General features: G+C 47.8%; 10 protein-coding genes across 10 annotated transcripts; 6 read left to right on the top strand and 4 right to left on the bottom strand.

Annotated features, from left to right (window-relative positions):
- Window positions 1–462: 462 nt before the first annotated feature.
- Window positions 463–1,448, top strand: FOBCDRAFT_315539 (uncharacterized protein). The gene is made up of 2 exons (XM_031173403.3): window positions 463–687; window positions 740–1,448. The coding sequence occupies exons 1-2, from the start codon at window positions 577–579 to the stop codon at window positions 1,391–1,393; spliced, it is 765 nt and encodes a 254-aa protein (XP_031050188.2). The 5' UTR covers window positions 463–576; the 3' UTR covers window positions 1,394–1,448.
- A 1,181-nt stretch (window positions 1,449–2,629) lies between these two features.
- Window positions 2,630–3,486, top strand: FOBCDRAFT_15025 (PLAC8 family-domain-containing protein). The gene is made up of 2 exons (XM_031173402.3): window positions 2,630–3,004; window positions 3,057–3,486. The coding sequence occupies exons 1-2, from the start codon at window positions 2,717–2,719 to the stop codon at window positions 3,297–3,299; spliced, it is 531 nt and encodes a 176-aa protein (XP_031050187.1). The 5' UTR covers window positions 2,630–2,716; the 3' UTR covers window positions 3,300–3,486.
- A 738-nt stretch (window positions 3,487–4,224) lies between these two features.
- FOBCDRAFT_288199 (uncharacterized protein) lies at window positions 4,225–5,644 on the bottom strand (the record flags this gene model as incomplete). Its single annotated transcript, XM_059611721.1, has 2 exons — window positions 4,585–5,644; window positions 4,225–4,332 (listed from the first exon to the last, which is right to left on the bottom strand). Exons 1-2 carry the CDS (start codon window positions 5,626–5,628, stop codon window positions 4,225–4,227), a joined length of 1,152 nt encoding a protein of 383 aa, XP_059464138.1. The 5' UTR covers window positions 5,629–5,644.
- A 1,682-nt stretch (window positions 5,645–7,326) lies between these two features.
- FOBCDRAFT_214757 (voltage-dependent anion channel-domain-containing protein) lies at window positions 7,327–9,023 on the top strand. Its single transcript, XM_031173397.3, has one exon. It carries the CDS (start codon window positions 7,526–7,528, stop codon window positions 8,840–8,842), a length of 1,317 nt encoding a protein of 438 aa, XP_031050182.2. The 5' UTR covers window positions 7,327–7,525; the 3' UTR covers window positions 8,843–9,023.
- Window positions 9,024–10,971: 1,948 nt separating this feature from the next.
- FOBCDRAFT_214755 (S-adenosyl-L-methionine-dependent methyltransferase) lies at window positions 10,972–12,210 on the top strand. The gene has a single exon (XM_031173396.3). It carries the CDS (start codon window positions 11,187–11,189, stop codon window positions 12,117–12,119), a length of 933 nt encoding a protein of 310 aa, XP_031050181.2. The 5' UTR covers window positions 10,972–11,186; the 3' UTR covers window positions 12,120–12,210.
- On the bottom strand, window positions 12,211–14,028 carry FOBCDRAFT_154775 (Oxidoreductase, molybdopterin-binding domain-containing protein). The gene is made up of 2 exons (XM_031173395.3): window positions 13,772–14,028; window positions 12,211–13,727 (listed from the first exon to the last, which is right to left on the bottom strand). The coding sequence occupies exons 1-2, from the start codon at window positions 13,972–13,974 to the stop codon at window positions 12,248–12,250; spliced, it is 1,683 nt and encodes a 560-aa protein (XP_031050180.2). The 5' UTR covers window positions 13,975–14,028; the 3' UTR covers window positions 12,211–12,247.
- A 563-nt stretch (window positions 14,029–14,591) lies between these two features.
- FOBCDRAFT_288191 (catalase P2) lies at window positions 14,592–16,512 on the top strand (the record flags this gene model as incomplete). Its single annotated transcript, XM_059611720.1, has 9 exons — window positions 14,592–14,594; window positions 14,652–14,679; window positions 14,730–14,862; window positions 14,913–15,372; window positions 15,418–15,705; window positions 15,756–15,840; window positions 15,889–15,934; window positions 15,980–16,332; window positions 16,391–16,512. 9 exons carry the CDS (start codon window positions 14,592–14,594, stop codon window positions 16,450–16,452), a joined length of 1,458 nt encoding a protein of 485 aa, XP_059466747.1. The 3' UTR covers window positions 16,453–16,512.
- A 230-nt stretch (window positions 16,513–16,742) lies between these two features.
- Window positions 16,743–18,340, top strand: FOBCDRAFT_214752 (uncharacterized protein). The gene has a single exon (XM_059609391.1). The coding sequence runs from the start codon at window positions 16,767–16,769 to the stop codon at window positions 18,246–18,248; it is 1,482 nt and encodes a 493-aa protein (XP_059466746.1). The 5' UTR covers window positions 16,743–16,766; the 3' UTR covers window positions 18,249–18,340.
- A 604-nt stretch (window positions 18,341–18,944) lies between these two features.
- On the bottom strand, window positions 18,945–19,385 carry FOBCDRAFT_269158 (uncharacterized protein; the record flags this gene model as incomplete). The annotated part of the gene is made up of 1 exon (XM_054703310.1): window positions 18,945–19,385. One exon carries the CDS (start codon window positions 19,383–19,385, stop codon window positions 18,945–18,947), a length of 441 nt encoding a protein of 146 aa, XP_054559285.1.
- A 1,029-nt stretch (window positions 19,386–20,414) lies between these two features.
- On the bottom strand, window positions 20,415–23,386 carry FOBCDRAFT_247943 (and other transporter-domain-containing protein; the record flags this gene model as incomplete). The annotated part of the gene is made up of 4 exons (XM_059610822.1): window positions 21,757–23,386; window positions 21,590–21,720; window positions 21,328–21,371; window positions 20,415–20,446 (listed from the first exon to the last, which is right to left on the bottom strand). The coding sequence occupies exons 1-4, from the start codon at window positions 23,305–23,307 to the stop codon at window positions 20,415–20,417; spliced, it is 1,758 nt and encodes a 585-aa protein (XP_059466745.1). The 5' UTR covers window positions 23,308–23,386.
- Window positions 23,387–23,738: the final 352 nt, after the last annotated feature.

Here is a 23,738-nt window from a genome sequence, read left to right as displayed (position 1 = left end):
ATACCATTTCACCAATCCCTCATCACAGCTCGTAACATTTCTAAGCCACTAGCGCAAGTCGCTTTGTAGCTCGGCTCTCGGCATTGTAGAAAGTGCGTTAGTAATAGCTGATGGATCCCCTTGCGCGCAGGGGTCTTCAGACTGTGAGTGGACGGGCAACTCGGTCGCGTTATTCAATTCCTCCGTCGACCAATGTCTTCAGCCCTAGCAGGCTGAGCAAACTCCCTTTTGGGAATGGTATGGAGTTTGAGGTGCTGCAGGTTGTCGGATAGATTACGGATTTTAGTGCGGGAGGATTTTGAGATCGTGAATTTGTGTTGTATTCTGCTGGATATGACGTAGAATGAACCAATTAGTGTACTTCGGTTGTAGAATTGGATTCGGATGATTGATAGTTGACGGAAGTATTATATAGTTGCAGTGCTGGACGGAATAGGAGTTTGTTCACGATTATAAGAAGCGGTCGATTGCCAGGACAAGAGACTATCTCATCATCACAATTCAACCCAACAACTTCATCACCTCTGCAACCTTCTACTATCTCAAGCACTTCAGCAAAAATCCAAATCATTAAAAATGAGCTCTGAAAAGTACCTCGCCGGCAAGACTGCCATCGTCACTGGTTCCTCTAAGCTCAACGGCATCGGTGCCGCCACTGCCTTAGCCCTCGCCAAGCATGGAGCCAACGTGAGTACCTACTCTATCTTCACTCTGAACTCGACTTACTGGCTGTTCCTAGATCGTTGTTCACTATGCAACCAGTGCCGAACCCGCTGAGAAAGTCGTTGCTCAGATCAAAGAACTCGGCGCCCAAGCCATCGCCGCCAAAGCAGATGCATCATCCGAATCCTTCGGCACCGATCTCGTTGGCGCAGCTCTAGACGGTCTTAAGACCAAGACCATCGATATCGTCATCAACAACGCAGGCATCGCATTTGGACACCCTGAAATTGCAGCCATCGAGACTGAGTCTTGGGATAAAATGTTTCACGCCAACGTTCGGGGACCTTTCCTTCTCATCCAGGCAGCACTTCCTCACATGCCCAGCGGAGGACGTATCGTCAACATCGGTAGCATCGCGGGAAAGCTGGGTATTACCCCCCTGACGGTGTATGGCTCGTCCAAAGCTGCTTTGCATTTCATGTCTACTGCGATGGCGGGTGAGCTTGCTAGCAAGGGAATCACTATCAATGTCATTTCTCCCGGACCTGTTGCCACCGATATGAGTATGGAGGGTAACCCCATTGGTGATATACTGAGATCTCACCAATCTATTGCTAGGGAGGGTGAGCCGAAGGAGATTGCTGATGTTATCTCTTTTATCGCTAGCCCTGCCTCAAGCTTTATTACCGGACAGGTTATTCCCGTTGATGGAGGTATCAACATGCCTTAAGTGATCAGATGGGCTTTCATGTAGATATTACTGCATAGATATTTGCTTTGAGAATAGACTCTGGAAAATCGGCCTTCAACCTTCTACTCCTTCTTCGACGCGGACATTTCTGTTGTAGGCTGATCAGATGTTTGTGATCGTGAGCTCTCCCGGCCAGTGAGCAGTTGATTACCAGTCTGGATGTTTCTTTGTTCGCGTAACTTTGTTGGAAATCCTCCAATTATCTGCAGTGTTCCAGATATGAGGGGATATAAATAGAACCGGTTATGATAAGAAGCCAAACCCGTTATCTTTCAAATCTTATCGGCTTCCAGAATGATAGAGATCCCCGCAGTGGAGATTCCGCCTCGTCAAGCATCCCGTCCGCATGAAACCTCAAACCAGACCTCGTAATTATCAACGGCCTCCGACTTATCCATTAACAGAATCAATAAGCGAACCAGGCACAAAAAAGAAAAGCTTTCCTGGCCAAGAACTTGACAGCGATGAGTCACTTGGCCTTACCTTTCAGTCCAAGCCATACGCAGTAGTTGAGCTACAGTGCTCAGACCGCATTAGGCAATTGCCGACTCAGCCGCAGCGGAATAAGAGCGCTCACTTCTGTAGTGCGTATCAGGTGAGTGGGCCAAATTTCATTTAATTTTTCGTTTTACGATCGGCTTTGGGTTAAGGTTAAGTGCCGAGGAAACATGATCCGATGCCTGGAATGAACTGGCATTCGTTTTGCGCCCAGAGCCTGGGGCGCATTTACCTACAGGCATCCGGAAGGACTATCACTCTGACGACAACACCGTCATGTAGAGAATTGATTGAATGTGTTACATCTCCGTAAAGAAAAGGAGCTTCTTATCTTCAAAACAAAACAACCAGCGCCCAGCGCTGGAAGGCTTGCAGCACCATGCATTAGCTCCCAATGCTCAATTTCAGACCCAAATTGGTGGCGCCTCAACTAGCCCAACTGCCGAATCAAATGTTTCCAGCCTACCACAGGGCTGAACAACCTCTCCGCATGATTGCTCTGGCCGCTGCTTCTGATTGGCTGTCACACGCCCCGTGTCAAAGCTGTAATCTGCTAGAATGGTGATCAGAACGCCTTGGTGCACGCTAACATTATCAGGCATTTTCAGGATTGCAGCCACTTTTAGGTCGTCGTGAAAAAGGTGATGGTGGAGAGCTGGGGTATGGAATGGAAGTAATAAGTATGGGAGGGATCCGCGTTCTGTTTCACATGGTCTTGTTCATCACTCTCCTTCACCGTTTCCCATCTTCTACATACTAAAGCCGTTCTTGTCACTCTTTCATCTCTACTTTCTTAACATCAAGATGTCTACCCCAGCTCAGACAAACGCTCATAACAACGGTCCTATTGACCATAACGACCTGAACGAGTGGAAGGACCGCTTCAACGATGTCCTCGCCCGTCCCAGCGAGCATGTCAACTCCAAGTCGCCCGAGTCTTCTCAGCCTTGGCAGAACAGCTTCTTCGGTTGCTTTAGCCCCATCAGCCTTTGCGCCATCACCTGCTGCGTTCCTTGCGTGACCTTTGGCAAGACACATCACCGTCTCCGAAAGAACGGCAACCTTCAAGGATACGAGCCCATCAACACCTCTGTATGTTCTTTATACACTCTATCTAACTGTTACTAACATATCCCGTCAACAGTGCCTGCTCTTCTGGGGTTCTACCTGCTTCGGTCTTCACTGGATCCCTCTCGCTCTCCAGCGCGCCAACCTCCGTGAGAAGTATAACCTCCAGGGCAGCTGTCTCGTCGACCTCGCCACTGCATGCTGCTGTGGTTGCTGCGATCTCATCCAGCAGGACAAGGAGGCCGAATATCGTGAGGCTCACACATCTGCTCCTGCCGAGGGCTACAAGGCCAACGAGGGCATGACTGTCCCCGCCTAAGGGATGTCAAACCTTCGCGCCATATGCCGCCCTGGAAAACACAAAATCTTTTCGCGTTCTTCATCGCACCATCGATACCCCATCATGATTGACTAGAGGATTGGTAGCCTGTGCTGGCTTTAAGTAATGCATGGATCAAACTTCTCAATGTCATGTAATTAGAATGTTACCTCGAATAATATTTGCTTAAATTCAATGACTGTTTTGTTGAATGATACAAGATGCCCATCACTTTTTGCCACCCACCTTGAGTGATGTCTTGAGGTCAAGCCGGCTGCCTTCATGCTTCGCCCTTGCATACAATGGCGTTGACCTTTTGAAGCATGGAGCCTGGCGCCGGATAGTGGCGATCTACTATTGAAGCCACAATGCCATTCGTTGATTATTCGCAAGCAGAAAGACAACCTGTAAGAGAAAGGGAATGCATATTAATGATATGAAGTTAAACTCATGACTGTTGCTCAACGCCCGATAATTCCGTGGATTGTGATCGACCATTAAGTTGTACCTTATTACCCATGCTCAACACGTGCATATCCCAACGTCAAACGCATATATCGTTCGGCGAACAAACCTTACTGCTATCACAGTTTTTGAGATACGGCTATAAAAGGCTGTACTGTGATGGCGATATTTGCCAAAAATGAACGTAGCAACGCTTGAACCCAGTACCGGTCCCTTTATTCTTCCTCACACCAGAGCTCATCGTCGCTGTCCCAATCCGGAAATTCAAGGCGACTATCTGTATTTGGCCCTTGAAGATAGGTTTTCGCCTGACACAAACGATATACCTTGGTACTGAAACTGACACCTGCCGCTTTAGATACCCGACCGAGGTCTCCTCCGCCTCTTGGTCCAAGGATAACCCACTTCAGAAACGGGAACTTTTCACTCTTCACAGCCACGAGCCCATGTAACGCGTCACTCACGAAACATCTACCATCGCGATAGATTTCGAGTGAAACGATGGAACGAGGAAGGAATTGCACGAGTATCTCTGCATCAGCCGGTGTTCCCAGCGTCGGCGGCAGAACTATGGGGAATAGCAGAAGAGTGTTGATCCAGAGATGTTGAAGTGCTGTGAAGTCCCTCATATTCACTCCTGGCTCGATCCTTCTAATATCAACACGTCGAGCGGTGAGGTCCAGGTGGAGTATTTGAAGAGTACTCTTATGGAGCCGGAGTGACTCAATCGCATCAGACAATTGAAAGTTCACAGCTGGAGTCTGCTGCGATTGTGAGTTAATACCATGATGGATATGGTGATGACAGACGAGGGACTCACATCATTATTCTGACGCCGTCCCTGTGCGGCTTCATATTCAAAAGCAACTAGACCCCCGGTACAGCCTTCCAAAACCTTTGATAGTCGCACAGCTGATAGAAAGCCCTCCGTAATCCTCAAACTCTTCAAAGAAGGCATTTCCATCTTTATATATCCCAAGTTCCCTATATATCCATGGAAATTCAGAGTCTCAAGATTGTCAGAGATCTTGACTATTGGGTGAGCCGGCATGCCTAGGTCTAGGCTCTTGACTGGCAAATGAGTGACACCAAGCGCAGGCATTGAAGACTCTGCAATACCGCACGTTGGCCAGCCGCGGCTGCTTTGGATACTGATAATCTCAATATTTGGCGTATGAGCTAGAAGCATTGCTATCAGTTCGGCATTCATCCAGCGACGGCCGGGCATCGACTTCTCACTCATTGCCCTTCGGAGTTGCCGTTCTTGCTTCTCTGTTAGTCTGCGGTGATCGTCGAGATAAAACTCGCTAAATACGGGATAGACATCTGGCCAGTCAAATTTTTCCCACAGACATATATAGTCCCAAATCTCCACACGTTCCTTCCAAGCCGCTGGGAGATCTACACCGAGAGCGTTGGCTGCCTCTAAAAGAATATTTCGCCGAGGCTCCTCTTTGTCTTCTGAGGTACTAAAGATGCGGTGGCTGATATAAATAACCTTGACAAGGCGGGCAAGATCAGGTCGACGAGCCAAAGTGCGAATAAATGGCGCAAGGCGATCGTCCCACTGATATACCTCTGAGATCCATGAATCACCATAGCCCAAGACAAATTCATGATACAGTACAGGCTGCGCAATGTCTCTGAACTGTCTGCAGGTCAAAGACAGCGAGCAGAGAGTTTGTCTATCGATTGAGTACCACGGCTTTGCTTCAGCCTGTTGTTCCTTTCGCCGAGATGCGATGGAGCGAAGTGGTCTCTCGTCCCAAGATTCATTGTAGGCATCTTGACAGTGAAGGCAAAAATGGCTGAATATGAGGACCAGTATTTCATTGGGCAGACGTGGAGTTGATAGATGAGCCATCTTGGTATTATCCAAGTAATAAGATGGCGGGATACAGCTTACTTGCGTTGTTGGTTTCGAAATTATCTTGGCGTTGTTGGTAGGATCATCACGTGAGAAACATTTGCTGGAGCAGCATTGGAGGTAAATCAGTCATGGGCATATTTTTGTTTACATTATATTTCAATTCTGAGAAAGTATCGCCACATATGATCTCTCTTGTCTCAATACGTCGTCGATACTGAACCTAGTGAAATTTGAAGACTCGAAATCTTGCCATCATCTGAGAGAGAAGCTTTGTTAGCTCTAGTCCGATTATGAATTAACAGTACCTAGAATATAGAGCAAGTATGTTTTGAACGAGCGAGCATCTTGTTGCATCGTGGTTCGTGATATGCTCGAAGCTCGGATTTCAATCTACATGGTCCAATAACCCCGGGCTCCATTTCTCTCAAGGCTTCACAAATGTTGACTATGATCCCAAGAATTCGTGTTTTACTCTGTAAGGCTTCAGATACCTCTATTCCGAGATAGATAGTTCTCACAAGCTTCCGAATATTGCCGATAACTATCCTAGCGATCAATATATCCTCGTCATTGCTCTGTGGATAACCTTTAAACGTCAAGAAGCTCGCGTATAAGTGGGATGAAGATAAGGATCAAGGACCTCTCCGTTTTTATCCGCTGTGCAAGGGGAGCTTGACTCGTTAATTGATTGCATTGATCAGTGCGCGTAAAGATAACGTCCGCAGACGCGTGTAATTTTCGCACGTGGAATGACGATTAGCAAGATATCCAACGTCTGTCAACAAGGGCCCTTGTGCATTTTAAGGGGTGAGAAGAATTTTCACGTCAAAGCAACGCAGATGAAACCTCCTGAATGATAGAAGAAACGCAGCTGAATGATCACCCTGGGCTCCATCACTGATTAGATCGACAAAATGCTTAATGGAACTCCACTGCATCCTTGGCATTGGGCTGATATCGTCAGAAAACCTTTATCTCTATACATTAAAGGGAAGAACAATGGTGTAATTGGGTGTTTGAGGCTCAAAACGGTCCCGATGGTGCCCGGCAGCTAATTTTAACCCTTGGGTTGGGTTTATTTAATCCTTGGCTGTTGGGCGGCGAAACGGAGTTCCCGCCGAGCTTCGGTCAGAAGCACTCCACTTTGGACGTTGACCGTGGTGAGACTGACAGCGTCCTCGCAACGTAGTAATATGTTATCTGAATAACATTTTGTATGGTCAGACAAGTATGCCATGCCTCGTATTGTATACCAGGCAGTATTGACCCTTATTCATGATTATGGACTCATAAGAGGCCTCACCAGCATTCTTATCAGTACAGTCCAGACCCCAGTGGCGAACAAAACCTGTTTGACAACCAACAATTTGAGGCTCGGCCTTATCTTCCCCCTAGTCCCAAACTAAAAGCATGACACCGACCATTTGGAACCGGCGCCGGCGCACCGGGCCAGAATCCGCGTAGCCTCAGCGTCACGTTAATGTGCAGCCCATTTGTATGACACCCATGCCATTAAAAACCCGGCCGCTAGAAGTTATAGTGGGTAACCCCCTGGAATGAGCCTCAATGCCACGGCAGTTCCAGCGCCATGGCCCACTGTTATACAGGGTTTAGAATCTTCCATCACGGTCTCATCACGAGATTCTGGTCAGTGTCATGATTCGCAATCTTCGTAATGGCCCCTTTAGGCGAGGACCACAATGAGCCGACTAGTCGCGCTTTGCAAAAATGCATCTCCATGGACTTTATCTTTTCTTAGGGTCTATAAATACTGCACCGCGCTACTTTCATTTCTGAATTGCTTCATCAGATATTTCTTCAATGATTCACCATCAGCATTCGCTACGGCTTAATTAAAGCATTGCACTATCGTTTACAACACCAACGCAAAATGGATCGCCTTCGAGATCTTGAAGTCCCTTGGACGGACTCAAATACCCCCACGCGCCGAAATTCGGTCGATTTATCTATTCCTTCGCCACCGGCTGAACACGACCCCAAGGCATTTCTGAATCATCATACAGCGAAGTCGGCAGCGAAAACTGATCCCTCACAACTTGAGAAGGGCAGTCAAGATGACAGTATCGACGAAGAGCCTTCACAACAACAATTGTCCCTCAGACAACGCTTGCATCATTTTACGTGGGCATGGTTTACACTACCCATGAGTGCAGGCGGTTTGGCATTGCTCATTCACGTACAGCCTCATCAATTCCCCGGTTTGAGAATCATCGGTACTGTGCTGTACAGCATCAATCTTCTCATCTTTACGCTGTGCTGTGTTGGTATGATATGTCGCTTCTTGTTCAACCCCGGCGACTTGACAAAATCTGTCACGCATCATCGAGAGGCGTTCCTCTTCCCAACTTTCTTCCTGGCTATTGCTTCGCTCATCACCAGCACCCAGCGATATGTCATTCCCAAAGACGACCCCTCATATGTTTGGGCAACTGAGACCATCTTTTGGATCTACGTCGTTGTCACATTCATCCTAGCTGTCTGGCAGTACTCGTACCTCTTTGCAGGACATAGCTTCAACTTGCAAACAATGATGCCAGGTTGGTTGCTGCCTATTTTCCCAGTCATGTTGGCTGGCACTGTCGCAACTGTCATCTTGGATACACAGAGCCATATTAACCCTCTTCCGATCATCTTCGCTGGCCTGACATGTCAAGGCCTGGGCTTCTGTGTCTCCATGATGATGTACGCTCACATGATCGGTCGACTCATGCAATCCGGTCTTCCCAATCGAGAACACCGAACTGGACTCTTCATGAATGTCGGCCCGCCAGCCTTTACAGCCTTGGCCCTTATCGGAATGGCCAATGCACTCCCCAAGACCATCTCTGGAGCTGACAACCTTGCTCTCAACGTCGACACCGTCCGCACAGTAGCTCTCCTCTGTGCAGTATTTCTCTGGGCGCTGAGCATGTGGTGGTTCCTTATCGCTGTCGTCGCAGTCGTCTCATCCCCACCAAAATTCTTCCATCTTGGCTGGTGGCCAATGGTCTTCCCCAACACCGGCTTCACGCTTGCTACTGTCTCCATTGGCAACGAGTTCAAGTGCGAAGGCATTCTCTGGGCTGCGAGCGGCATGACTATTATCCTTGTCATCACATTTCTAATTGTCTTCTCATTTAACATGAGAGCTGTTTTTGTACGCGATATCATGTATCCCGGAAAGGACGAGGATGCAGATGATCACTAGACATTATCTAGAGCTGGGAGTAATGGTTTGGATTGGTTTGTACTATTAGAGATACCACGGGATACAGGCTTAGACAAAAGGACACAAAAGGGATCCAGAGTAACAGCGCTCATAGATAGGATCCCACCGGAATTAGAATAATCATCGTCAATTATCATTCTTAACATGTCATTCAACTTGGTGTGAACAATTCGGTTCCCACCGGGCTAGAAGGTTCGATGCCAAAATCGTACATCGACAGCAGGGAACAAGGACTGGGCTAGCAAGGAATTTTCCTTTATCGGACGAGATTTTCACGATCCTTGGATCGTAATCGCAGGGATTTGCACGGTCTTACGCTTCTGTGAAACAGGGCCGATGAGCTCCCGTTTTTTCTAAATGCGTCGATCCGATTCTCGGCGAGACTCGCTTCGGCAAAAGTGTCATTTTCGCCGATATTCCTTCGATGCTGTCAATAGCAACCTAGGTTCGATTGATCGATGTCGAATATCATTAACTTTATAGATACATACCCAGCAACTCAGGCGATTTCTATAAATCAGCACCGGTTCGCGATGACAGTCAAATCTCTCTCTTCTTCTTCGTCGTCTAAGTTAGCTAAGTACAGGGCTTCTTCCGGCCTGCTAACGGATATCAGCGATATCGCATCAACGGCTTAGGGAGTGACTCAATACAGAAGCTGACTCGTTCGGTCGATAAGTAATCGCATGATGAACAGGTATCTAAGCACGCGATTTAGCCATCGGTGGGCAGGGAATAACAAACTGAAGCCCGGGGCTTTACGTTTTACAATTCCAGTCATAGTAGCTGTCTCATAGAACTAGAAGATGGCGTTGTCACACCCAAGTTGCTGATGTCCCATTCGTCATGGTTTGGAAATTTAAAAGCAACCAGAATCATGCAGTTTCTCGTAGCATGTAACAAGTAGATCTCCGAATCACATCCAAAGCAAAAGATGAACGGAGCAGAATACTGTCTTCATAGTCGGCTGCTTTATAGCAGCCCTTAAAAGAGTCACTCATCGAGTACTACTCCTAATATCACATCAGCATCGATATAAATTAAGTAGCATCCATTTTACAGACGAACTTCTCGTATTAGGCTACTTATGTGCAAATAGGGATCGGGGAAGATTCTTCCATTCCGTTCAAATGTCCTGGCTATCTTACCCTGACTGATCATGGGGTCATTACAAAGATGCCGAATCACATGCAAGGACATTGCATGTCTAGAGTGATGGGAATATTTTAACCTAAAAAGACTAAGCTCTGCGTGGTGATATAAGCTCTCAGTCACAAGTCTGAACTGCATATAACACATCTAGCTCACAACTTCGACATTACACCACAATGCCTGACCAATTGTTACAGGAAAAAAACATGCAGCCCGCGCGATACATGGCTCAAGTGTTATTCGCAGATGGCTTGCCAGTCAGGAGCCATTACTAGTAATATAACATATGTAGAGCATAAGCCTGAGAAAGTTAGTATTGTTGCCCCAGCCATGAAACGCTGACTTTGGCACGCCAATTCATCCGCGAGACTCTTGTCTTTGAGGCCCGTGGTCCTTTGGTAGAATGATAAGATTTCCTGCTTTTTATAGAAAATTAATTCTTTTGAACCCTCTTGGGGGTAAATAAGTTGGGCTTTTAGAATGTACATTACTCACCTTTACGTGTTCTATACACTACAGAAGGCCTAGCTAGTTCAATATACTTGCGTGAGCTAATAGGTCGTAGAACTTTATCTCAAAGCGTGTTATTAGCTTGTATGTTCTTAGGGCTGATACCTTTCCTCTTAGATAATTCTCCCACTCCTCTGGACTGAGAACAGACTGCGAAAGTCCGGCGAACTGAAGATGAGTCACTCGGCGATAGAGAACTTCAGGAAGCATATTGCGCCCAGAAGGATCAATCTGATTGGAGATTGGTAGGAGTCAGGGTGTATGCTTTCAGTTAAAATGGGCTTTAAATGAATTACAGAGTCTGAAAATAAAGAGCCCAAGGTCGCTTTGCCTAATTAGGTATGCATTTCGACGACTACCTCTTCAATGACTCCATTTTTAGTATAAACCAACCACTCGTCACATTTGTTGAAAGGCTGGTCTTGCTGACTTTGCATTTTCTGATACGTTATTGGATGTTGAGATTACAGCACGCGTAAGCACGGGGCATTTGAGCCACCGACTCTTCGGATACGGCATCTATATAATTGACCGTACGGACTAGGACTAGGTGATTCACCTCGTGGTATATAAACCATCCTTAATAAAGACCTTTACAATAAAATAACTAACTCCGACATCAATCTTTATAACAATCCTTAAGCCCATTTCATTCTTCACCATGAGCAAGGCTCAACAGCCGTCAGACCCGACTTTCCGAGCGTACAGCGCCCAGCAAGGCGCAACGTATGCTGAACATCGTCGGAACTATAATCCCAAGCTATACGATGCAATAATTAGCTTTCATAAAGAGGGGTCTGGCCAGTTTGATGCCCTCATCGATGTTGGCTGCGGACCAGGAACAGCAACTCGCAGCCTTGCCCCTCACTTCAAGACTGCCTATGGACTTGACCCCTCGGAGGGAATGATTAGCACTGCGCGATCTATCACCACGCTCGAAAATGTTAAGTTCGAGGTCTCCTCAGCTGAGTCTCTGGGATCTGAACTTGCCAACCCCATTCCTGATGGCAACGTCGACGTGATCACTGGAGCCACTTGTGCCCATTGGTTTGACATGCCGCGATTTTGGGAGCAAGCTGCCAAGACACTCAGACCTGGAGGCACAGTGGCTCTGTGGACAGCTGCTAGTGTCCGAGTCGATCCGTCGATGCCCGCTCATGAAGCCGTACAGGGAGTTATCGACGATCTTGATAACTTGGTTGAAGACTATATGCTGCCCGGTAACCTGATGGTCCGTGATCTATACCGTGGTCTACCGTTGCCTTGGACTCTTGATCCCCCTGTTTCAACATTTGATCAAGACTCATTCGTGCGCAAAGAATGGTGTACCGGACCAGATTCTGAGACAATGTTCTTTGAGCATTCGCCGCCAGTTAATTTGGATATGGTGGAGATGGTTCTTGGAACCGCTAGTCCTGTTACCAGATGGAGGGAGGCTCATCCTGAAGCTGTCGGAACGGAGAATGACGTTGTTCGTCAAATCAGAAGAAGAATTGAGAAGATCCTCGGAGACGCAGGCGTGGAGAAAGGCAAGGAGATGCTTACGGGCGACATGACTGGTGTCTTGTTGCTTGTTAGGAAGAGGGGCGACTAGGTGTCTTACAAGACAAGAAATGACTATTGAAAGAGCTGCTTTGATAGAAATTACAACCAGCAATCTTAGTTCTCGAGCTGACATTCTTGTTCGCGGAATTTTCGTGACTTATTATATCCTCCGCCCTGTTACTCATCGTACGCATCACGGGGATCATGCTCCTTCCAGAACTTATCGTAATCATCCCAACTCTGAGAAGGGAATGCCAATGGAACAGTGATCGGACCAAATGGAATACCCTTCTTCTCAAACTCATCCAAGCGGGCCTTAGTCCTCTCCTTCGTCTTGTTGACGCTGTAAATAGAGATTCTATGGCACGAGCTAGTAACGTGAAGACCCCAGTTCCAAGATGTTCGGACATCAGGCGGCTGAGTGTTTAGAGAGTTATCCCAGCAGCGACAAACAATCTCAACCCAGCCTTCGACATCACATGGCAGCTCAAACTCCCAGGTACGCCAAGTCCACTTACGCTTCTTGGAGAGTTTTTCAAGCGGCACGGTATACCAGTTGAAGCCACCATCGTTGGAGAGTTCAACACGCTCGGGCCAACGTCCGCCACCAGAGTAAGCCCAGCCCTTGCAACGAATTTTGCCGTTGTGGATGACAACTTGCTTTGTCCAGGGTGACATGATGGCAGAGCTGACAGGCATCTCCTGGATCTGAATGCCATCTGTCATTTTGAAGTTGTGCTTGCCGACTTGCTGGGGGAAGTAGAGATATTCCTGGCTTTGAACAGGAGCTCTTGAAGGCTCTTTGATAGCCTTGATGCGGTATAGCCACTTGACACTTCGAGCGCCGATGTAACCAAACACCACGATTCGAAGAGGATACCCGTGGATCTTGGGAAGTTCTTCACCGTTCATCTCCCAGGCTAGCATGACTTCATTTGCCTTGACCTTGGACCAAGGAACACTGACGAGATAATTCATCGTCTTATCATCCTTGAAGTAGGTATCAGCACCGTAGAACTCCAGGTGCTTAGCGCCATCGATCAAGCCACCACAAGCCTTGATAACCTTCTTGAGGCTGATACCAACGTAGTTCGCAGTGCCGATTGCTCCTTCGGCCCAAGGTGCTTGGGGAACCTCGTCGCCCTGGCCGGGGTATTTGAGAATCTGCTCAATACGACGAGTTCCAGAGCACTGGATCGTGACGTTCTTTGTCATACGAGGGAACTTTGACTCATCCATGAGTTCATCCAAGGTGAAGGACTTGGGGTTTGCAACGAGACCATCCATGAGGAAGCTGAAGTCTTCTTTGTTGATGATGGGAATTCCACCGTGGTTTCTCACAAAGTGAAGGGAATTGGGGGTGAATTCCTTGTCAGTGACTAAGCGCTTGGGTGGCTCGCCGTTATAAGGGAATTGCAATAGGTGCAGCATATCAGGGTGCTTCTCTTTGAGAACAGTAGCCCATGAGTCTTCAGGCACGCTGGTGAGTTCACCGCCGATGGCATGATGCCACATCTTCCAATGTGTACCAGGAAGAACAGGGTTAGTTCCCGGAATAGGACCAAGTTGGAACTCAGGGTTGGGTGGGAACGTCTGTGACGTCAGGATCTTGTGCGCAGCAGCTTTCTTGTCAGGGTAATTCTCCCACTCAACAAAGCTTCACGGGTCAGCTTGGCATGATACACTTGAGAAGAGTCTTACCCAACCCAACCCTTGCGTTCACGAGTGAAGAGCTTTTTACGGTCACCGACCGACTTGATAGCTTCTTCATCTTTGGTGAGATCCCCAAAGACTTGAGGATCTAGAGCCTTGGTCTTTGGTCCAGTTTGGTCCAGTACAGGCAGAACCGCGCCGGAGAGACCTTGCTCGATCTTCCATTCATCAGGACGATTGGTAGTCTTCATGGTTGAAAAGTAACCGTGAAATTAGTTTTTTGGTGTAATTGAGCAAAAGAGGGGGAAGACGGCGGGCTATGGGTTTAAGTTAACTTACGTTATACGAGGGCAGACAGTTCAACATGCGGGCGTCGCATAAGGTTCTTACCCTACGATCCGCTCAAAACTATCTAGATCGAGTAAGACTACCAGACCAATGACGAAGCAGACAGTAGTATACCTAAAAGCAGCCATGACTTCAGATCATTGGCTCGATAAGCTGCACCTGCAGGTTAGGCATTGAGTTTAAGCCATAGGGCCGATTTACCGTCGATGCCCTGAGCGGTGACACTGCTTTCTAATGGTGTTGTGGTGAATGGTTGGTGATTACGCTGTGAAAGTGGGGTCGTTATCAAGAGCTGACAGAGTTGGGATGCATCAGATTTCATCATGACAAAGTGGCTGCTGTACGAGTGCGGGGTCAACTTAATTCAATGGCTTCCGAGCTTTCCGTGTAAGATTGGGGATGGGCGAGACGGAGGACGGGGAGGAACGGGGAGGATAAGATGAGCTGTGCTGCGTCTGTGAGGACGATATTTAATTCGTGGTACGATCAATTGGAGTGACAAGATATCATCAAATTAGCCATGGTGAGTGCTAGTCGGATGGGTGGCACTATATTCGAATGCTTACAACATCAGTCTCAGAACAATCCCATGTCGACTCTTGCCAATGGTACATGCAATCCAATTCGTCTCAGTTATGTGCCTGACATTATTATCTAGGGCAGCCGAGTGAGAACCCAGGTTCAGTCCAGCAAGTTCGCTATGGAAAAAGCAACGGAGGGCTCATCGTCTTGAGCGACACGCAAACCATTGAGGTACTCGCTCACTTTGCTCGTGAACGTATTCCGGAGAGGTACTCATTTATCTGGTCGAGCTTGGGCCATTGGCTAACGGCAAGTCTAGGAGCGTACATGCAAAGGCCGCCGGAGCCTTTGGCGAATTCGAAGTCCTCGAAGATATCTCCCATCTCACCGACGCAGACTTCCTCACGGGCATCGGCAAAAAGACTAAACTACTCACACGAATGTCAACCGTCGGCGGAGAGAAAGGTTCAAGCGATACCGTCCGTGATGTTCGCGGCTGGGCTACCAAATTCTACACCGAAGAGGGTATCCAGGACTTTGTCTTCAACGATCTGCCCGTGTTCTTCATCCGAGATCCGATCAAGTTTCCGTCCATGAATCGCAGTCATAAAAGACACCCCCAGACTAATGTTCCTGATAACACCATGTTTTGGGACTTTCATCTGAACAACCCTGAGGGTATCCATGCTTTGATGCACCTCTTTGGACAGCGTGGTATTCCTGCGTCGTTGAGGAACATCAATGGCTTCAGTGTTCACACATATACCCTCAACAAGGCCGTAAGCCCATCGCCAAGTTAGTCAAATCAAGCTGACACCGCCTAGGATGGTAGCTATGTCTATGTCAAATGGCACTTCCGCCCTGATGATGGAATCAAGACAATGGATGCAGACACTGCTCAGCGACTAGCAGGCTCAGAGCCAGACTACCACGTCAAAGACCTCTTCAAAGCTATCGAGAAAGGAGATTTCCCATCTTGGGGTGTTTACATCCAGGTTATGCAACCTGACGAGGTTAAGGATGCGCCGATTGATGTTTTTGACGACACATATACTTGGCCTTTTGAGAAGTATCCTCTCAGGCTTGTTGGTAGAATGACTCTTACTAAGAATGTGAGTTCTCGTGATGCTTGAGATTCCCGGATGCTGACAATCTGACGCAGCTCAACAATTACTTCCAAGACTTAGAGCAGGCGTGCTTCTCACCTTCAAACATGGTTCCTGGCATTGGACCATCAGCGGATCCTGGTATGTAGACCACTCCACGTTTACATCCAGAGACTAACTCGAGAAAAGTACTACAAGCAAGAATGTTTAGCTACCCAGATGCTCATCGCTACCGGTAATTCTACTCACTAATTCACTCACCGCATCTAACAATTCCCAGAGTCGGGCCCAATTACTTCCAACTCCCCTGTAACAAACCCATTAACCAAGTTTACGCCCCATACGTCCGCGACGGCCCAGGCACGATTAATGGTAACTACGGAGGCGACCCAGACTATGTCGGCTCGGAGCTTCGCCCCGTCAGTACGAGCAAACGTGTCCAAGTGCCTACCCACGAGGATTGGTCTGGCCATGTCACCGCTTTCGCAACTTCCATCACCGATAAGGACTTTGAACAGCCCAGAGCGCTGTGGAAGATCATCTGCAAAGAGCCAAAGGGCAAAGAGCAGTTCTTGCATAATATTCTCCCAACGCTGAGCGATATCCCTGATAAGATGAAAGAGCAGGTTGTTGGTGAGTGCTGAGCTATTGCAACCGTGTCAGGTTTGTAATTCCGCTAACTTCGTCTCAGAGTATTTCGGGCGCGTTGACGGGGATCTGAAAGCTTGTCTAAAAGAGGGTCTTAGCAAGTGAGATTGATGGTCCCTATTCTATGGGCATAGTGCTAGACACGTTAATTCCACCAAAATTGACACGAGTCTAGTTACTGGGTTGTTGAGTGAACAAACTTTTTCTCGGCGCGTAAATCGTTTCAGGGTAGGATCTTCAGGGACCAGGGTGCGCTGGAAGCCCTCGCTAATATGGCAGTGCTGAACACAGCAAAGTGGACTAAGCTTGTTTCTTGTCGAACCAACAACATAAAGGATCAATCACTTCATGCGCCTGCTAAATCCCTCTCTTACATCCATTTTCGCTGAATACTACTGGAAGGTCAGTGACACTTCGTAATGACGCCTCTTTCGCTTCTGGACTGTCCCAAAGAGGTTCAACTCAGCATTGCTGAACTTCTTCTTCAAGTCGACGTGGCCAATCTCTCCTTGTCGTGTCGAGGCTTGCACAGCCTTACCGAGCCACTCGTTTACTCCACCATCCAGATCATATGGACGAGGCAGCATTGTCCACCCATCCCAAAAGCGCTGCTGTTACTCCGAACTTTGCTGGAAAGACCAGATCTACGGAACCATGCTCGTTCTATAGAGTTCGGTGGTAATGGATTCATTGACTATGATGATCCTCCATGGCCTGGTGAAACGCCAGAACCGCCTGAGGTGCCGAATCTTCCCCTCGATGAACTCAATGCAGCGATCAGAAGGACTGGGGTGTCTGAGTCCAGCGCAAATGAATGGACGTCTAAAGTACTATACTCCGATCGCCACAGGTACTTACACTTTGGAGAAGAGCTCCAGCTGGGTATTATCCAGAAAACTCAATCCGCAACTTCCGATGCCGCCGCAGCTGTCATCGTTTCTCTGCTAAAGAAATTGGAGAGACTTACTGTCTCCGAGAATTGGTACAATGAGGCGCGACTCTTGGGTCTCATGTTTCAGCTAGCACTCTGCAGGACAAATCAACACTCTACTCAAAGCTCCCAGCCCACCTTTAGTTTTCTGAATTATGTTTCACTCGACCCAATGCTACACGAGGACACAAATACGGAACCCGACAAGGTCGACCAAGATCTTTGCTTGTTCTACTTGCCTTGTATCCAGCATCTCTCCACCTCAATCCAGAATCCCACGCCATTCTCGTGGCCCTGCGCTTCAGCCCCGAACCCAGTGTCCTTGACCTCATTAGACATTTTCAGACTCCGAGAAACACGCCTCGCTCCAGTTTTATCTGCAACAAAAAACCTTAGGAAGCTGAAGTACAATTGGTTCTACCGACCTGACCTTGATGAAGAGGTTAACACTTCTACGCTAATGCTGGATGAATTGGCAATGGCGCTCCTCGAGGTCAAAAATTCGCTAGAGGATCTAGAAATCACTGCCGAGACATGTCCCGGGTATACAATGGGAGATTATGATCCACCTGATTTTACATTTCATGAGTCGTTGGCAGAGATGAAAAGCATGCGCAGGCTTAAGACTTTAAATGTTCCTTGGTCATTTCTGACCGGCATGACTGATTTTTCTGCCACTGGACGTCTTGGAAATGCGCTGCCCCAAAATCTGGAGTACCTCATACTAAGCCGCTTTCGTCTACGACCTGCACCGTATAATGATCGAGATGGAGTCATGATTTCCGCTTTCGAGAGGGAACTGGAAACTGGTAGTTTATCGCATCTGACTCAATTGAAGAGCGTCAAGCTACCGCCGTCTTTCGTCAGTCGTGGGATGTCAGATGCATGCGAGGAAAGGATTGCAGCACTTGGGAAGAAGTTTGACTTGAAGCTGGAAAGCCAGAAGAGGGACTTGAGTAAGATTATATAGATCATTTGTATTCTGCTTTCTCGAACAAAGAGTCTTTTCCAGATCATGAAGAGCGAGCACAGGTGATTAACTATGGAAAAACCTAATAATCGAACAAAATAATATACCGTGAGACCATCAAGGTTAAAGAAGACAAATACAGCCAGCTTGGTAGGTCATATGGGCCAGGTCACAAGAGAGACCGAAAACCGACCACGCTTTACTCCCCATCCCAAATTATGTGATTCCTTGTGCACATCTGAATCTGGCCTTTCCTTTGTACGCCTCCGGCAATCTTGTTCAGCCCATACCCTTTGGCTGCGACGTCGTCGCTGATGTATTTGACCTTTTGATCAGGGACCAAGAGATTACAACCCCATTCGTCCTGGTATTATGCTAGCAATGAACAAACTGATGGCATTGGATTTGATGACACATGACATCACGCTGGACTCACCTCGCTGTCGACGCCATTCTTGTTTTGACCACATGGTGGTACTATTTTATAGTCCCTGCCCTGTTTTCTTACTGAGGTGACTCGCATCTTGGGGCTGAGATCAGGTATGGGCCGGTCATTTGTCATATAGTATAGGTGAAATGAATTGACTTCCCCGCACTTCGCCTTATTTCTGTGCCACGAGTAGGAGTTTGAGTAAGTAGTGGGATTGGCAAGGGCACGCTCCCTCCAGAAGACACTGCAGCGGTCCAGTGAGAGCTTCACTGGGCTTTGGGGCCACTCGTTAATGAATCCCGATCTTCCTCTCTGAGAAGATGCCAAGATAATTTTTTATCAAAGGCAAGAATGGTCATGACCGTAGGAAGGATCGCGAACTGACCATCTTTATCTTCAGGGTCATATTGCATCATGTCAATCTCCATCTCCTTGTGTGCATTCTGAGCCATCATTAGTAGCTGAGAGTCGGTGATTGATGACACTGGATCTTTGAACTCAAGATATGACGAGAAAACCCATCGATGGGAGCCCTCTCCCTCATCTTCTCCATGTACTGGCTGTGTTGCAAGTCCATAGTCAAGACGGACCTTGAGCAATCCTTTCGCGGGATGCTTAGTATCTAAGTTGGCTGTTTCGGTAAAATGAACAAACAAGAATAAGATAAAGAATGCTGAGTAACAAAAAGTACTGGAGAGAGGCGACATATTGCCGGATTGCTGGACAGAAGTATCTTCTCCTCCAAAGCATTAAGATTCAAGGGATTCTAGCATAAATAAATACATGACAGTCAAAAGACCGCGGAGTAACAGCAAAATGGTCAAATTCGGGCCACTTCTAAGGATCTGGGTAACAGAAGACCGCCAGGTTTGCGCCTTTCGGCCCACGGGTAAGTCGGAAGGCAGACACGATGATCGTAGCACTACGAAATTGGATAAAATTAAAGGCCCATACCTTGATCCTTTGAATAACTGCCGAAGCTGGAATTCTGGAATGATTTGCCTATCACTACTCGCCTCGTTGAGAATACAGCCCCATTTACCAACTGGGTTACAAGTTAACTACGTGCTGTGATAAATACATGGAAATCTAGTTGGTCCCACGACCAATCAAAGCTGAATGGGCCGACCATGCAATGTGGGTGATGACACGAGCTTTTTGCTAGAACCAACAACAGGACGCTAACAAGAGGTCATGAAACACAGTTGTTGGTTCGACTTACCATTTTGACAGTGGCTTTTCTATAATTAACGGGCCGTGCTGCGACTCATGGATGATGATACTTTCGAGTCAGGAAATCCCCGACTAATTTTATCCCTCATCTGTTGGTTCTCCCCTGTAAAATTCATTTATATGTCACCGGCTTTGTCGTATGCGAGCTGAGCCTCTCGGCCGGACTAGATCATGATGTGATAACTAAATCACGCAGGACTTTGGGGGCCAGGCGCAGATCCCGAAGATTGAGTGGGAAAAATGAGAGAACGAGATTGTGCAAGGCTGAGTCGCAAAGCCAATAAAGATATAGTGTAGACATATTGGATTCGCCAAGCCTCTGTTTCCTCTAAGACAGAACATCAGTTCCCACTCAGTTGTGAAGCATCTAATAATCATGCATTGTTTATACCATTTTCTGACCTTACTAAGTGCTTCTGGTCAAGCAATAGCTCGCCCTTCCCTGGTTGACTATGGCCCAATGTCCATGAACAATATCTTTGCTAGAGAGACCACTGGCTTCTTCAACCCGGACGATTTATCATGGATCCATAAGCTTGCAGCTATCGGAGACTCATACTCAGCTGGTATTGGTGCTGGGGATGGCTTGCACGGGGAAGGTGGTGAGTAACCCCAGTTGCTCTCTTAACATATGAGGGAGATTGACGAGATCGCAGATGAGAACTGTCGACGATATGACCATTCTTACCCATATCTCATTAACCAAGATGAGAGACTCGGCGACCCATCAAAGAGGAACTTTCAGTTCAAATCGTGCTCTGGCGCAGTCATCAGAAACGTAATTGAGGACCAGCTTCTTTCAATAGACTCTGACCAGCAAATCATTCTCTTATCTACCGGTAAGCTTACAGGAAGTCACGAGCTATGAGCAGCATTGAAAAATTCTCCAGGCGGCAACGATGCTGAACTTGTCAACATTTTGAACCAGTGCGTCTATCAATGGTTCGCCCTGAAAGACCAGCACTCTACTGTAGGCAAAGTTGCAGAGATGAAAGGTGAGCCTTGGGCCAAGGGTTGGGACTGGGACGCTGCGTCTCGTGGCTGTTTAGGCCAACTTCAATACTCCAAGAATATCATCAACAGCGATGAGTTCTCCCAAAGGATCGATTCGGTGATCGAAGCTACCAAGAAAAAGCTGTCGACAGAGTAAGTCCCATCCCCGCTATTACTTTGACGCTTTACTGATGCCTAGATTTTGCGCAGAAGCATGATATACTACACAGGGTGAGTTGAGATTCAAGAAGCTTGCCATCGTTTGACTAACCTGGATTACAGATACGCCAAATTTTGGAGCACAGACTACGGGTCTGCTTGCGACAAAGTGTCATGGTCAACCTGGTTATTCGTCAGTAAACTGTATCCGCCCATGCATTCTTCTAACACATCAGTCACAGAAATCGTATAACATTTGGCAACCTGCTGCGCGTCTTGAAGAGTTGCGGCGCCGAGAGATGAATAGGCTGGTCGACCTCATTAATGACAAAATTGTAGGTGTGAACCGAGATTGAAGTTCCTCAATAAGCTGACATGTTTTGCAGGAAGCCGCTGTCAAGAGATCTGGCGATAAGGTGTCTTTTGTCAACTACGACAAGTACGTGGGCCACTTCAAAGGTCATTATTGCGAAGATGGGGTCGATGAATCGGTGGTTGGATGATACCCAATCATGAGACAATCTACAAGCTAGCATGTGACGCGAGAGGGGAAGCCTCTTGCACTTCATGCGCCTCCATTTTGAAGCCCTTGAACCTTCTCGCCGGCAATTTCATTTCGAACATGTGATCAATCTCAATCGCACTTCTTCCCTTCATCTCAGGAATAAAGAACCAAGCCAAGACAGTACCAACCAGGCAAAGTCCACAGAACAGAAAACCTGTCTTTCCACCAAGAGCGGCCTTATCCCTGCTGAAAAGCATGGGTAGAACAACAGCCAGCATGATGGAAAAGCCCTTCTCAGCAATACCAGCCAAACCCTGTGTCAGAGATCGGAGTTGAAGGGAACTGGTCTCTCCTAGAATGGCATACCCAGCAGGCCATGCACCCATACCACAGACGACAATGACAGCTGTCATGATTCCTCCAGTTGCCCAAGTGAGGGTCTCACTTCTCCAAAAACCAGTCACACCCATGGCTCCATAAAGGAGGGTCGAAGAAGCCAACGAGAACAGGGTCAAGCTGCGACGACCAGCGCGGGAAAGAAGCCAGAAACCTAGACCGTTGGCGAGCATTCCAGCGACTATACCGGCGAGCGTGAACATGATAGCATATCCTGACTTCATGCCCATAGATGTCAAGAACACGCTGGCATTGGAGAGCAGTTCAAGACCGAAGAGGGCAGGCATGATGGAAGCCAGTACAACAATGAGCGTTCTCCGCAGGTTCGTGCCCTTGAGACAAGACCAGTAGTTTACTGACGCGGTTATCGCCTTTTCTTCCTCGATAGTAGCTCTAATCCGTTCAAGTGCGCCATATGGGCTAACCTTCGGCGCGAACAGGCGGGTGGCTGATTTGATCGCTCTCTGTTCTTGACCAGTTCTGATCAAATGAGCAGGACTTTCAGGCATGACGATAGAAAGAATGAAAGGGCCGAGGGAGAGAATCCACTGTGATCCGAAAGCGCCAAGATAACCACTGCTGTTCTCAATGTCATTGATGAGCTTGATAACAATAAGACCAATGAGTTGACCAAGCAATGTGAAGACCGGAAACAAGGCCATCGCTGATCCACGCAGCGCCGTCGGTGTATTCTCCGACACCCACGTAACACAAGTCGTCTTGATAACACCGACCGAAAAGCCCTGAATCGTCAAACCAGCAGTGAGCACCGTGCGCTTCATATCAAGCGGCTCAGGCATATGCGAGAAGAAAATGCAAGCAATAGCAATAACGGAGATGATTGTTCCAAACAGAAGCGTGAGTTTTCGTCCAATGCGATTCTGTAGCCATCCGCCCAAAAGACCACCAAGCGCTGCACCGGCGGGAGGAAGACCAAGCCAGAGAGACAGCCAATTACCGGGAATGTCCATTTCGCCGTCGATTTTTGATCCGTAGTCTGCTTTGAAGGTATCGACGCTTGCGACGGCGCCGACGATGACGAGATCGTAGCCCCAGCCGATGACGGGGATTGTCATGGCGAGGCAGTATCCTGCGATCTTGGGGTATTTCTTTAGTGCTTGGCGCAGTGGCATTTGAGCTTCTTCATCGTCTTGTTGGGGTGGCGGGTCTTGTTTGTTGATTGAGTCTTGACGTGTGATTTGGGGTGTGTAAGGATCGTAAGCTGTGATGTCTTCATCTTCTTGTGGAATTGTCTGCCATCTTCTTGTTGTCTCGAGCTCGTGGTAGCTTGGCGCGATACTACCCTCTTGGGGATCGCTGTTTTTGCGGTCGTGATAACTCATGGCGACTTGTAATAATTGCACAAATCTCTTTTAGCGAATGGTTAAGATAGTGAAGGATGCGAATGCGAAAAGACAATGGGAAAGGTGGCAATCAGCATCTATAAAGAAGAGCAATCCAGCTCAGACCTCGCATTTCTGGTGGAGGGGTCCATCGGACTCATGGTGATCTACCCTACGGATGTCAAATCGTGGAGTAGCAATTATCGTGTAGGATAAATCCTTCAGTGGGCGATGATACTCTAATTCCGTCCTTGGGCCAATCACGTTGGCGCTAGAACAAGGATGAAGCTTGGTGCTTACAGGGCGCAGTCAGCAGTGGAGCGAGGAGAGCCCTACGGACCTCGGACTAGTGAGGCTTGGGACGGGACAATCTTGCAGGATGAGGCTGAGTTGGAGGTCTTATTAACGGTGAGGCATTAGTTCGGAAGAAA

The sequence above is a fragment of the Fusarium oxysporum genome, chromosome II (assembly GCF_013085055.1).
Source record: "Fusarium oxysporum Fo47 chromosome II, complete sequence".
Taxonomy (NCBI): Eukaryota; Fungi; Ascomycota; class Sordariomycetes; order Hypocreales; family Nectriaceae; genus Fusarium; species Fusarium oxysporum.
The sequence above is the reverse complement of the archived record's forward strand: the minus strand, read 5'-3'. Positions and strand labels throughout refer to the sequence as shown.